This window comes from Molothrus ater, chromosome 15 (assembly GCF_012460135.2).
Source record: "Molothrus ater isolate BHLD 08-10-18 breed brown headed cowbird chromosome 15, BPBGC_Mater_1.1, whole genome shotgun sequence".
In the NCBI taxonomy this organism is placed as follows: Eukaryota; Metazoa; Chordata; class Aves; order Passeriformes; family Icteridae; genus Molothrus; species Molothrus ater.
The window spans coordinates 15,834,682-15,849,449 of NC_050492.2; the positions used below are offsets into that span (position 1 = coordinate 15,834,682).

At 47.9% G+C, this 14,768-nt stretch overlaps 1 protein-coding gene across 1 annotated transcript in view; it reads right to left on the reverse strand.

The window, feature by feature from the left end:
• Positions 1-2,788: 2,788 nt before the first annotated feature.
• Positions 2,789-14,768, reverse strand: part of NSG2 (neuronal vesicle trafficking associated 2) — a 31,757-nt gene continuing 19,777 nt past the window's right edge. The window contains exons 4-5 of the mRNA XM_036391427.2: positions 6,727-6,837; positions 2,789-4,589 (exon numbers count right to left, since the gene is read on the reverse strand). Of these exons, the coding sequence (XP_036247320.1) occupies positions 4,398-4,589; positions 6,727-6,837 (303 nt within the window). The 3' untranslated portion in view covers positions 2,789-4,397. The remainder of the gene's footprint in view (positions 4,590-6,726; positions 6,838-14,768) is intronic.

A 14,768-nucleotide genomic window follows, 5' to 3' on the forward strand; every position in this document is an offset into this window, starting at 1 on the left:
ACCAGGCGATCCCTTTGGGGCAGGCAGGGCACTGGCCTGTGCCAGGATGAACTCTGTGCCCTGCTGCTAAGAGGCTTTTCCATGTCCCCTCTCTCTGTTTTTCCCCATCACCATCTGCCTGCTGCAGGACAAATCCTGCCCTAATCCTGCCCAGCCTTCCCCAGCAACAGCAGTTCAGCCACAGAGGATCTGCACTTCCCACCCTCCTGGATTCCCGTGGATTATTTCCTGAGAGGAAGCAACCCACAATCTCTCAAATGACTTGTCATCCACCTCCCCAGTGAAAAAATGATTTTATCATTTTAAATCAAAAGGATTTGACTTTTTTTTGCCTCTCAAAGGGCACCAGTGCAGGTGAAAAGGAGAACTGAGTGGCAGAGACCCCAGCCCTGCCCCAGTGCTCCCAGTGGGATCCCTGCAGTGCCCCTGCCACTGCTGGCATTTTAAAAAACCAAAGGCCAAAGAGATGGAAGGAAAGAGCCTTTCCTTCCCCCATCTCCTCCAGTAAGTCATTTTCCCTGGCCTATTTTACAGGAACTGAAAATCTATTAGAGGAATGGCTTAATCCGGTCTGACTGTAATAATTAGGGTGCTTTAAAACCCCTGACTAATCGTATAAAATGTGATTGTAGACAGCTCAGTGCACGACCCTTACACTTATCACTGGAGGTATTATTACAAACCAGAAACAGCTGGCAAGCACGGGGGAGGATAAAGGGAATAAAAAATCACATGCAAAGGGACAGGGCCTGCTCCTTTTCTGATCTCAGGCAGCGCCTTGAGCTGTCTCTGGAACCCAGAGCACAAAGTCACCTCCAGAACCGACAGACACAGCTCAGCTGTTTGTGCCACTGTGCCCTGCCAGCCCTGGGGGCACCTTTCCCTCTTTGCCCTGGTTTTGCAGGAGGATTGGAGTCAGTCACTCCCCTCAGGGCACTGCAGATGTTTGGAGAGGCTTTTCCAGAGCAAGGCAGGCTCCAGCAGGGAGGAGGATGCAGTGGCTTAGGGTCATGGGGTTACAGCACAAAAGCAGCTCTGCTTCCATGCCTTGCCTGGTGCCAATCTCCTTTTCTCTTGCTCTCCATCTTCCTCAAGCTCTGGCAGTTTCTCCCTTCCCTTCTCTCAGCTGAGTTCCCACCCTGGCACCACCACACCTTTGGAGTTCTTTTTCCCCACCTGTCCTGCCAGGTGTTCCCCAGGATTTCTACCTGCCCAGGGTGCCTGGTCCTGCCAGCTGAGCTCCTCCCTGCGCTGCCAGTTCTCCTTCCACCCTTCCCACTGCTCCAGGGGGGCTGGCACACAGCCCAGCGCCCACCCTGCAGCACTGACAGCTCTTCCAGGCCGGGGGAATTTTGGGGGGAGCTCAAACTCTGCCCTAAGGGAGAAGGTCACCCAAGGAGATCCCTGCTGCAGCAGGGTCAGGCACGGGCTGGGAAGCTGGGGCTGATGGACTCGGCCAGCACAGAGAGGCACAGGGAGGGCTCTTTATTGCTCAGAGGAGGCAGGGCTGAGGCTGAGCCCTCAGCCAGGCACAGCTCAGGAGAACATTGCTCTGCAGAGCCCCTCAAGGCTGCACGGAGAGCCCACAGCCCTGATGAGCCCGGGCTGTCACCAACACGCTCCTTAATCAGAGCTGAAAACTCACTATCAACCTTGAAGGAGGCTTTTAAAGACTGAAATAATAAGATGATGCACTACAATTCCAATTTTCTCCCTGTTCCTGTGATTAAAATACGTGGCTGAATCGTGGAAGCTCAACTGCAGCTTGCACAGGAGCTGTAATAACAATATTCACAGTGGTGGCACTTGCAGCAGGAGTTTGGTTTCTTTTACTTTCCCCCTGAGTCTTTCTTGTTTTTTTTTTCATTCTGCTCTATACAGATTTTGATCTTTCCCTTATTAAATAGGAATGGTTATCCCCACTGACTCACTTATCTAGTAATAGCTAGAACCCTTTTAATTCAAGTGATTTGATTCCTGGGTTTTTCTGATTCAAGTAAACACACAGAGCATTACTGGGAGACTGGCAATAGAATTGCATGGTTAAATTATCCCCTGACTCAATCCTGCACAGCACTGGATCCTTTCAATATATTTCACAAGTACTCAGGGCTGACCTCTAACACCAGAGTGGTTTCTCTCTTGTGGTAGCTCAATTTCACAACTCTGAATACACTTTTTTTTTTTTTTTTTTGAAGGAAAGCTATCCGAAGGTTTTACAAAATGTTCTTTAGCCTTTGGGAATGAGTCAATTTAATGCCAGGCTATCATTCCATTTCAAAGAGCCAAAGGATTTGAGGCAACACAATCTGCTTTCTGAAGGATGTGAGATGAATACAGCTGTGGGTTTGTTACAAATCAAGCTGTGGAGTTTGGGTGCAGAGCTCAACTTTCCCAAAGTTCAGCTGTGGCCCTTGGTTTGCCAGCTGGATTTCCTTTAACCCCCCATTCCAAGGAGTGCCTGCATCAGGAAAAGATGGTAAGAGGGACATTGCTGCCAGGAAAAGTTCCTGTAATTCATTGGTTTTAAAATGGGAAGGAATTCCCATTAAAATGGAATGGAGCTCCACTGTAAAGCAGTGAGCTGCAGTTTAATTACTGTTTTCCTATTGGAAATGGGTGAGAACACAGGGATTAAAATCCAGGCATTAAAAGGGGAAAATGGGAAGCTCTGGAAATGCCTCCTGAATCCAGAGTCACCTTGGGGCTGGTACAAGGAGCAGCCTGTGCCTGGCAGCACCACACAAATGCCACCCACCACCTGCAAGAAAACCCACGGGAGCCACTCTCAGTCACATCGAACTTTATTTTAATCCCGTCAGAAAAGTTCAAGAATTACACCAAAAAATACTTCAGTCTCTGCTACCTACTGACAAAAAATACACCACAAAATTATAAACTGTTCAGTGGTTTTGCTGGAGTTGGGGTTGTTGGTGGAGGGGGTGGTTTGTACATTTTGAGTGAGAAATGAATTTACAGGTGGAAAGGGAAGGGAGGAGAGGGAGTCAGACAATGGTGTTTGGCACTACAGTTTTAGCTACACTATACAGTTATTTGTCATGATGCCTGCAGGACTGAGGAGTTCTGCCCTCACACACTGCCCAGGGTCTCTGACATGGAGGACAAAACTGCCCAATGCGAGGGAAGAAGGGGCCAGTTCCTAATTTCCATCCCAGTCTAGCCAAAAATCTGAAAAAGCAGCTCAGACAAGGTGAGCCTTGCACTGCCTGTGCACTCTGCTCTTGCAGCTCTGGGAAAAGAGAATCCTTGGGGGTTTTTAAATCCCACCAGCCTGCACTAACCTCAGGTGCCATTTGTGGGGAGAGGATGTGTTACTCTGGCCAGGACTGGATTAAACTTGGGGTCTGCTCTGGGTTTGCAAGCAGAGATTTGATTTTTATCTCTCTCTAGTGACCTGGAATGACAGAAATGCTGAAGGAGCTGGAGGAGGGAAGCAGGAGCATCCCATTTAATGGGAAAATCAGGGGCTGAAAATTAGAGGCTCAATACTATCCAAACTTTTGAGATGCTCTTCTGATCATAATGACATTTCTTTGAGTTGTGGGGACCCTCAGGAGAGAGGTCCCAAAGGATGAAGCCTCATGGAAATTGCCAAAGCTCATGCAGGGAATCTATGCCAGAAGAGGAAGCAGAGTCCTGAACTCCTGACTCTGAGTCCTGTGCTCAAAAGTTTATTCAAGATTTCACTACAGCAGCCTCTGCCTGCTCCCATCCTGCTCCATCTCCAACAGCAGCCTGGATTTCAGCCTCAGAGCCTGGCCAGGACCAGCAGCACTCTGGTGGCTCATTAGGAACACCAGGAACTTTCTGGATTTCCTTGGGGCTGAGTGCAGGGTTTGTGTTTGCACGTGAGCATGTCTGGGGAAGGAAGGGATGCTTGTATTTCTCTGTCAGTGAATGAACACTGACACTGGATTCAATCTGACAGCAAAATATCTCCCCTTTGGCAATCAAACAGCACCACAATGTCTCTGTACCAGGTTCTCTCTACCCCTCCTGAAAGGATTCCAGCTCTTCCTTCACTGCATGTGGAGCCTCTGTCACAGCTTTCCAGCACTGACAAAACTTGGTGAGATTCTCTTTGCTGCTTTTATCCTCTCTGGCTGTTTACCTAACTTGCTTTTTTTGTTTTTTAATTTATTTTTCTAACAAATAGTTAAGCAATGATTTAAAAATATTTTTACATCGTTAAGGTACAGTCAACATCAAACATGCCTTTGTACAAGAGCTCAACTCGGTTACAAATCAACGAGAACAACGCACAAAAAAAGAAAAATATCCATGAAGCTGCTCCTGCCCTTGGCTCAGATTCCCTCCTGCCCTGCAGGGCACGCTCAGGTGTTGTCCCCCCGCCCTCCCGCTCCAGCTCGTTGCCTTTAATGCCCTTCTGTCTTGGCAGCCTTGCTGTCGTGGCTGGCCGAGCCCGAGGGCAGCCAGGGGGACACGGCCCGGGAGCTGGTCTGCTTGGCCATGCTGTAGTGGCTGATGACGGTGTAGAACCGGCCCCGGGAGTTGGAATCCTGCGCCGAGTAGTAGGCGTCCAGCGAGGCGGGGATGCAGCGCTTGTGCTGGGAGGGGAGAGCACAGAGACAAGCACAGGGATGGCACCGGTGGTGGCACTGGTGGTGGCACCAATGATGGCACTGGTGATGGCACTGGTGATGGGGTGATGGCACCAGTGATGGCACCAGTGATAGCACTGGTGATGACACCAATGATGGCACCGGTGATGGGGTGATGGCACCAGTGATGGCACCAGTGATAGCACTGGTGATGACACCAATGATGGCACTGGTGATGGGGTGATGGCACCAGTGACGACACCAATGATGGCACCACTGATGACACCAATGATGACACAAATGATGGAGCCAATGATGGCATCAGTGATGGCACCAGTGATGGGGTGATGGCACCGGTGATGGCACTGGTGATGCGGTGATGGCACCAGTGATGGGGTGATGGCACCACTGATGGCACTGGTGATAACACCAGTGATGGCACTGGTGATGACAACAATGATGGCACTGGTGATGGGGTGATGGCACCAGTGATGGCCGGTGATGACACCAGGTGATGACATCAGTGATGGCACCGGTGATGGCACTGGTGATGGCACTGGTGATGGCACCTGGTGATGGCACCACTGATGACACCAATGATGGCGCCAATGATGGCGCCAATGATGGCACCAGTGATGGCACCGGTGAAAGGGTGATGGCACCGGTGATAGCACCAGTGATGGGGTGATGGCACCAGTGGTGGCACCAGTGATGCTCCCAGGGCTCCTGTTTGCACTCACTCTGCTGCAGCTGCCCTGGAGAGCACCGAGCCGGGCTTGGCCTTCCAAGCCTGTTGCTATTGGCAACAGATGGCAGCAGATCTCAGAGATCGGGGATGTGGAATGAGGGAGGGACCAAACTGGGCAGACTGGGCTGAGCAGCCCTGCTCACCTGCGGGTCCCAGGCCAGAATTCATCCCCAGACAGGCAGAAGCAGCAAAGCTGCTTTGTGCTGCTCTCTCTGTTAGTGAGTGCTCCCCTGAGCTGTGGCGTGAGCACCTGGCTGGGAATGAATGGCAGGAGGCACAGCCCAATGGGGCAGCTCTTTTCAGAGGTTCAGGTTTGGATTTAATTCTGAAATTCATGACTCCATGAAGGGGCCTCAAAGCTCATCTCATTCCAAGCCTCTGCCATGGGCAGGGACACCTTCCACTATCCCAGAGTGCTCCAAATCCTGTCCAACCTGGCCTTGGGCACTGCCAGGGATGCAGGGGCAGCCACAGCTTCTCTGGGCACCCAGTGCCAGGGCCTGCCCACCCTCTCCAGGAAGGACTTCTTCCCAATATCCAACTAAACCTCCTCTGTCACTTTGAAGCCATTCTCCCTTGTCCCCCCTTGTAAAGGGTCTCTCTCCATCTTTCTTGTAGCTCCTTCAGGTACTGGAGGCCACAATTGGGTCACCCCAAAGCCTTTTCTTTTCCAGTCTGAACAATCCCAATTCTCCCTTTTTATATAACCTAAGAGAGTAATTCACAATGATTAATACACCAACTTCTTACTCTATTTTCCAGCTCACATATTCTCCCCAGTGTGGTCAAGACTACTGTGAATTTATGAGTTTATTCACAGTGAGAAGTCAGTGAATTATTTTGCAATTTTTTTTTTTAATCTCAGCAGACCAGGCAAACAGTTCTATGAATATTCAGTACAAAATCACTGGGTTTTAGCAATTGTTACATGGGTTTGCTCTTGATAAAAGCTCAAGAGCACCTAGAAGTGAACTATTTGGGCAAATTTGGATTTCTTTCACAAAGGACAGTGTCAGCACTGCAGCAGTTTGCTTTGCATTACAATGTATGCCAGCAAACATCAGTTACTTGGGAGTGTGGGAAGCAAATGCAGGATCCCAGCTGCAATAAATCCATTCACAAATATGAGGGATTGTTGCTGAACATCTGTCTAGAGTGTTCACCAAATGCTAATCCCAACAATTACACTGTAACAGTAGCTGATGGAGGCAGATGCATGTCCACATTTCCCAGAACACTTTTTCCATTTCAACACATTCCTGCCAAATGTTCTGTTTGGCCTGGTCAAAATAAAAAAAAAAAAAAAAAAAAAAAAGCAGCAGCCTGGGCTGTAACCATGCAGGCAATTAGAGCCTGTCATTAGCTCAGGCCATTCATCCTTCTGAAGTTCCTTACCTTATAAACAAATCCATCTGGGCAACTGTGGTCGTAAGTGAAGGCTTTGTACACCACAAGGAACACTATGCAGGCAAGGAATGCAAGAGCCAGGCTTATGAGGATGGTGACCTAGAAAAGAGGGATAATGTTACTGTACATATGTTAAAATGGCATATGAGCAACCTCATAATTAAATGACTTATAGGAACAGACATTCCAACAGACTGCAGCCTTCACTCCACCGTGCAGTACTTAACTAAGCATGGTAATTGACTGAATGCTGGATCCAATATCCTGGATTCCCACATCGTTCCCATCCCCCCCACAGACTTCCAACATTCCTGTCTTTAACCCATTGCAAATGGATAGATTTTGCTGTAGTATTTGGTGCTCTCAGCTCTGGCCCAGCAGGACCCTGCAGCAGGCAGAATGCCCATTCCAGGTCTGATGTGTTGGATGAAGTGCCCTGTGACCAGATCCCACTGTTCTGGGGGCAGAGCAGTGAACAGGGAGGAGCAATGAGGCCTTTGTAGCTCACATCCCTTTGTGCCTCCTGGGCAACTCCACCAGGATAAATTGTGCCCTGCAGGAGAAAGGGGATCCTTCTGTGTGAAAGGAAAATATCCTGAATACTGACAAAACCCCACAGCATGCCCAAGAGCAGATGATGGAGGTACCAGACACAATTCCCTCTTTGGGGTTCAAATATTCCCCCTGCCCTCCTTGCCCAGCAGGTCACCCTGTCTGTTCCTTTGCTGGAGCTCCCTTCTCTCAGCTTTCCCAGGTCCTTCCTAAATAGTTCATCCAACAGCAAGTTTTCTGTCCCTGCTCCATGCCTGGATGGGGGCCCTGATCATTGATTTTTGCTCAGCTGTCTGTTCCTCAAGGACTGAGCAAGGAGCTGTCAAACACTCCCACCCTCCCCTTTCCAAAGCTTTCTTGGTCCCATAATTCCAAAAAACCCCATCACACCCAAACCTCAGGCAAGAGACAGCTGTGGAGACTTATCTGGCAGGAGAGATTCCTGAATTCATTGTTAAATCAGAATATTTTAGAATAAAAGGTAAAAAGGTGAGACTGGCGCTAAGAGGCTTTGCCAAGGACAAAGAGTTCACTGAAGCCCAGACCTGCCTTTTAATGTTCCTGCTTGGATTAACCTCTCCTTGGGGCCTCATCTGCTGCAAAATGGGTCAGTTAAGCCAAAGGCAGCAACCGAGGGAGCAGAATTTACTGCTGGACCTGGGAGAACTCTGTTAGGGAGTCCTGGAGTGCTGCAGAGGGATCTGGCACTAAAGGAGTGCAGTTGTATGAATTGCACCAATCCAACCAAGAAAATTTGGGATCCACCTCTTCTCAGTGCCCCCTCAAAGGGGTGGACAGAAATATTTCAGAGCAGCTTCATGGCAGCCCTTGGGTTCCCAGCCTGGGGGACTCTGTCTCTTTGTCCCTTTTCATGGTGATTAAGGCTCTCTGGATTCAAGGCAGATGCAAATGGAATTTGACATGATTTGTGTCCCCAAAAGAAGTTGTATTACACATGAAAAAAAAGAAAAAAATTAAGTCCTTTTGGTATGGTAACAAAGAGAGACTTCCTGGATAAAGTATACTCTGCTTTTTCCAACAGGAAACCTGGGAAAAACAGATCCCTCCCCATAAAGAGCCACCAGAATCCTGCTGGCAGGCCAGTGGGGAGGAGCATTTCTCCTGCAGAACATATGTCCATGATGTCCTCCTCATTTAAAAGGGGAGCCTGATGGGCCTGGAATTCCCTCTAATTCCAGTGTAGGTACTAAACCACAATGACAATGGCACAAGTGTCCTTTGAGGTTAATTTGAAGGCACTAGAGCAAGATGTTCATCTTGTTCTACCAAAGCCAATGCTGAGGGGCAGCCCTGGTTAGAAATTCAGAAATAAGGAATGCTCAGCTCTCCAGCCTGGCTACTGTGCCCCAAATTAAATGTGCAATGAGAAAATAAATGTTGCTTGAAACTCAGCCTTCAGAAGAAGAAAGAACTGAGCTGTCTGCAGTGAGAATAAATGTTTCTTCATGGCTCTTCTGCTAAATCCCACGTGCATGCACAGCCTATGGAAATAACCATTAGAACTGCAATTTGAGGGGTTCTTTCCTCTTGTCCTCCCACTGAGTTCCCTAAAAATAACAAATTCCCCTCTGTTCTGGCCAAGTGCTGACACCCAGTTGATCATGGCCCTGTGCTGAGCTCTCCCCTCCCTGCAGGCTGTAACTGAGCCCATTTTCACCCTCCTGCCTTTCCTGCACTCACAGAATTGCTGTGACAATATTACACCTGCTGATAAATGGTGGAAAATTGCTCCAGATGAAATGTCATGTAAGATGTTAAAACCCAAAGGAAAGGGAAGAGAAATCCACCCCCGGATATTCTGGCATGCCAGAGCTAAGATCCACCTCTCCAACTATTCCAGAGCATACAAAGCTTCATTAACATTCAAACACCAAAGAATCACAGAGCTGCAATACCTAATAAACCTCCACTTTTTTTTTTTATGATTAACACGAACCTTGGCAGTCTCTGAGCAATATAAACACTCACAGAGGGGAAATAAAATTTAGCGAGCAGATAAAACCTGGAAGTGCTGCAGGCATGAATCTGTCACATGTGACTGCTCGAGTGTGTGGAAGAAGGGGGGGATTTGCCTGCCCTCTCCTCAAAAATCTCACATGATTCCCCAAAGGTTCCCTTTAGAGGGAACAGAGAAGAGAGAACATCATTACCCCACCAAAACATTCCCCCCCATCCTCCAAAAAATGTGGGAGAGGCCCTTAACATCCATGAAGGATCAAGCTCCCATCAACAGCAGCACACTTGGGGTGGTTCTCCTTTTTCCCACAGATAAAGAACATTTTTTGCATTTTCACACAGCAGTGATGAATAAAAGGATCCATCCTCATCAGGCAGCAGGAGATCAGGTGCCAGCAGGTTTTGTGCCAGGCAGAGGATGCCTAATTGCAGTGGTGTTCCAGCTAACCTGGCTTTCATGGAGCCCATGGAAGCATCCTCCATGCTCTCTTTGATTTATCAGCTGCCCAGGATCTCCTTTTTCATCAAAAATTCCCTTTTTCCCTCTCTCACTCCAGTACAAAGCCTTATTTAAAAGGCAACCAGAGAACAATGGCACATCCAAACAGCAGGGCATTTATTTAACAGCTTTTTTCCATTGCAAGGTTTTTACAGTTTGAATCCTTATTCATATAATATATAATCATGGAATGGCTTGGCTTGGAAGGGACCTCAAAGATCATCTCATTCCATGGACAGGGACACTTTCCACTGTCCCAGGTGCTCCCAGCCCAGTGTCCTGGCCTTGGGCACTGCCAGGGATCCAGGGGCAGCCCCAGCTGCTCTGGGCACCTGTGCCAGGGCCTGCCCACCCTCACAAGGAAGAATCTCTTGCCAGCATCCAACCTAAATTTCCCCTCTTTCAGAGTGGGTGGCACTTCTTAGATACCAGGCATAATTTTATTTCTAAATTTTTGGTAAATCAGTGTTTGACTCTGGACACTTTTCTCCCTGCTTATGCACTTAAAGCAGGAGCAGAGCAGAGAAGATGCCAACCAAGAAAAGTCTTGCTGCCTACTGGAAAAGCAGCCAGGCCCAGAGAAGAGATAAAAATCATTTATCACAGAAAAATTCCTACAAAATTCTGCACCATTTTCGTACTCTCTACAGCTGTAATGTGAATTAGGGATCTCAGAAGGCTCTGCTGCCTGTTTTTGTTCCTGCACTCTTCTCAGCCTCTCCACAAAATTCCAGTTTCTCAGGAAAGGATCCCACTGCTGCTGCCATGTCTGGTTCTACAGGATACCTTCAGTCTTGCTGGGTATTGGGAAATTTTCTGACCTTTAATAGGCAATTCAGCTGAAGAAGTTCTCTTGGTTTTAATTTTTCTCTTTGTAGAAGAAGAAAGGCAAAGAACAAGGCAAAATTTGTTATGAACAAAACTGGCGGAAATTCTGTCAAGGTTATTTCAGAGAGGAGCTTAAGAGCTGTGCTTGGAGAGGTAGCAAAGCTTTTCCTGTAGTTTATGGCAATTCCATTACACCTGAAAACCCATCAGTCCCTGACAATCCAGTTAACTTGCAGAAAAAAAAATCACAAAATCATCTAAGGGCATCCAAACACATCCATGCACTCCTGAATCCATTATAAGGATTTATGCTTGACAATGAAAAATTCAGGAGGGCAATTTTTTCCCCTTCATGCCATAACTTGTTCAGCTGATAATGAGATGGAAGATTGACACCATCACATCTCCACTTGGAAGGCACAGTTAAAGGATCAGGAGCTCCTGGAAATCCAGCTAGCCTGGTGGCCTCTGTGTACCCCAGGATGGAATCCAAGTGCAAACACACAAATCCAGGTTGTTATTGCAAGGAAACTCTGGTGTGTCAGCAGGGAGGGGGCCACAGGCTGCCAGGACACTGAGATGGAGCAGGTATGATGAGCTATCCCCAAAGTCACCCCAGGAAGAGCTGCCCTACTGTGCAAACTCTGTCAAAGAACTATTGGTGCCTTGCCCAGCACCCAGACACCCTGATCTACCCTGGCAGTGAAAATGATCTGACTGCACTTCTTCAAAAATGTCATTTTACTTCCCACAGTTAAAAATATTTTTGTAATAAGTTGCTGATTTTGCTGATCTTCTGGCAACAGCTTCGCCTCTGAAATTTTGGAAGGCTAACTGCAAAAAAAAGTGACACAATTGGGTCTTCAGATTTGCTTAGTACTGCTCAAGGAGATGTAGGATTTGTTCTTTATTATTACAGCACAGCTTTATTCCAGATGGTGTCCAGATTCTTAAGAAGAATTGTTTAGGAGATGCTTTGTAAGAGGAAAATGTCCTTAGTCATGTCTCTACATTTTCAGGGCTATGGGAAAATACTCCTTAGCGCTGTGAGGTTTCTTAATCAAGGTCTAAGGTGGGTGGGATTTTTTGGTCCTTTAACTTACATTTCATAACCATAAACCAATCTGGCCCCAGTTCTCATAAGAACAGATGAGGATGGGATCATCCTGGGGGCCAGGACCTTCTCCCATCAGCTCCTGGGCTGGTCCCCATGGGCAGCAGGAAGGGGCTGGGATTGGGCCCCCTCAGGTGAGACCCCAGCCCAGGCAGGACCTGGAGCTGCTGGAGAGATCCAGAGGAGGCACCAGGGGATCAGAGGGATGGAGCTGGGAGAGCTGGGGTTGTTCACATGGACAGGAGAAGCTTTGGGGTGACACAGTTGTGGCCTTTTTGTACCTGGAGAAGCTACAAGGAAGATGGAGAGAGACTTTACAAGAGCCTGGAGTGACAGGACAAGGGGGAATGGCTTCAAAATGACACATAGTAGGGTTAGATTGGATTTTAGGAAAAATAAATTTACTGTGAGGGTGGGCAGTGCCCAAGGCCAGGCTGGACAGGGCTGGGAGCCACCTGGGACAGTGGGGGTGTCCCTGCCATGGCAGGGGTGGCCCTGGGTGATTTTTAAGGTCCCTTCCAAGCCAAACCATTCTGTGAGTCTCTGCTCCACTGTCCATGGGTTCCTTTCAGCCGTCAGAGCCCAGCAATGCAATCCCAAAACACTCACAGAGTGCAGAGAGGCTCATTCATCCAAAAGCCTCAGAAGAGTGCACCTGAAACAGCACTGGCTGTCTCGGAGCCAATTCCCCTCCCAGCCGTGTCCCCCTGGGCTCTGCCCATCCCTGCACACCCCAGCCCACCGTGACAACACCAGAGAACCTCTCCAAGTCTGCAGATCTTAAAAAGAAACATCACTTTTCCAGGATAGGCAGCAGCAATTCCTCTGCTCTGCATCTCCTAAAGCTGTGAGAGCAGCACGAGTGTGGAAGGAGCACACCGTGTTTCTAAGCAATTTGTCAAATAATTAAATTATGCACACAATAACTAGCTGGCTCAATTATATTAGCCAGTCTCCACCATGTAATATAATTTCTAGTGGCTGTTTAGGCACTAATAGCCTCAGATCTTTTTAACAGTGTCTGGTGCCAGCTGTGGGCTGCGTGACATCTCCCTGTGCCAAGTCAAACCCCTTGGATGGAAAATTCATGGCTCTGTTTCCAAGCCCCCGTTCCTTATGGAAGTTCTAAATGCCATTTTAAATAAAGCTGCTTCAGCAATGAATATCAGTGAATTTCCATTTAGGTAAATAAAAAGCTCTGTTGGGTTTGCTTTCTCTTTTTTGCTATTTAATGCCATAAAAATTCCTCCATCAAGCAGGCAGGTAGAGTGAGGTGGGGTGATGTTGTTTCTAGGAACACCAAATAACTACATGGCCATTTTGGCAGACCAGACAGGTTTTTAAAGGTGTTTTTCCCCTCCTCCTATAAGAATATTTTCTTTTTTTTTCAATTGTCAGAAGCCTTCCCACTGGAACTAGGTGATCTTTCAGGTCCCAGCTCAGGCCATTCAGTCATTCTGTGTCTGTTACCTCCATAAGAAATGGAGCAAATTAAACAAGGGGGAGACTCAAGAACTGCTCAGAAAGGAGCTTTTCTTCCCAAAGCCACATCCTGAGAACACCTGGCAGCCCATTTCAGGAGCTGAGCAATGCTGGAAGAGGCTTCCTTCCAGATCCCTAATTTGAGGTGTTTTTTCAATTAGTGGGACTGCAGCAGACAGAAACATCCTCTCCAAGGCTTCCTGACGTGCAGCCCTTCCCTGCTGCCCTGGCACAGCCTTGGCTGGGACATTTCCTCTGGTCACTCCACGTGGGACATGGCAATGGATGCCTCAGTTCATCACAGGCCCTTTTTAAATGCATTAACAGGAACACAAGATAAATCAAGGCATCAATAAACTGTCTCCTTGCCTGCCCTTTGCCTGCCAAGACTCAACCTCTGCACAGTCTCATGGACGCAAAATCGTCCCCTCTCACGCCTCCCTGATGTTGGATTTGGTGCAGGGAAAGCTTTGGGAGCCCTGAGCAAGGATGGATTCAGGGATTAGCTCATGGCAACACACCTGGAACTGCAGGTGGTGTTCCCTGCTCTGCTACTGCCTTTTCCTGCCACATCCCTCCACACCCAGCTCCAGAGCTCACTCCCCACTCAGACAACCCCAGCCAGAGGCACCCACAGCTGCAAACATCTAAATTCCCCAAATCTTGGCTATTTCTGAGGCAAAAACACCCAAAGACCACCACCATGTCAGAGCCAAGGATCAGGCTGGCTCCAGGGAAAAGCTGAGGTGCGTTTGCTTTGTGAAATTACCTTCTGCCAAAGGTCAGGCCTGCATGAATTACAGCACCTCTGTTCAGTGCACTCTTGTGCCTGAAGAAAATAACCACTTGGAAGACTGTTCCTTCAAGAAGGGAAACAAATTCACCTGTATTTCAGCATTTATGTCTCCCATCATGGGCAGGAAATAATATTTCTGCATTCATGGTTCAGTACACCCATTTCTCCTTAAAAACTTATTATGTGGGTGCTTTATAGGAGAACAAAGTGAGGACTTGGTGAGCAAAGTGTCCCCTGGGTAACTTAAGAATTAAAAGCCTTTCCATTTTGAATTAGAAAGATGAGGCTTTATTGCTGCAAATGACTTACAAGAGCTACTCTTTTAAAAGCAAACAAGAGAAATGAGTAATCGAGGTGATTACGCTGCCTCCAAAGGCACCAGGCCAGCTCCATTAGCTGTGGATCCGACCCAACAGGCTTTGATACATCTGCAAGCACCAACAAGAGGCAGCTCAGCTCTGCTTAACATCCAATCACAGCCTGTGCTGCTTTAGAGACACTGAAACATTGCAGGCAGAAATTTGTGTCACTGAAATTTGCACTTCTGTGGTTATTATTTTTTTTCAGTGGTCTGGCTACAAGACTCCAAATGCACTTCCCAACAGGGAATAAACTTTGCTTTGGTTTCACTCAGCTGAAAATTCTTTCCTGCTCCTCCATCCTGCTTGGTCTCTTTTGGTACAGTGACCACAGCAGCATTAAATATCTTTCATTTCACCTCAAATGCTGACAGGAAAATTGCCCAACACTCAGATTTCCTGTGGGGTGCCAGAGGTAAGTGC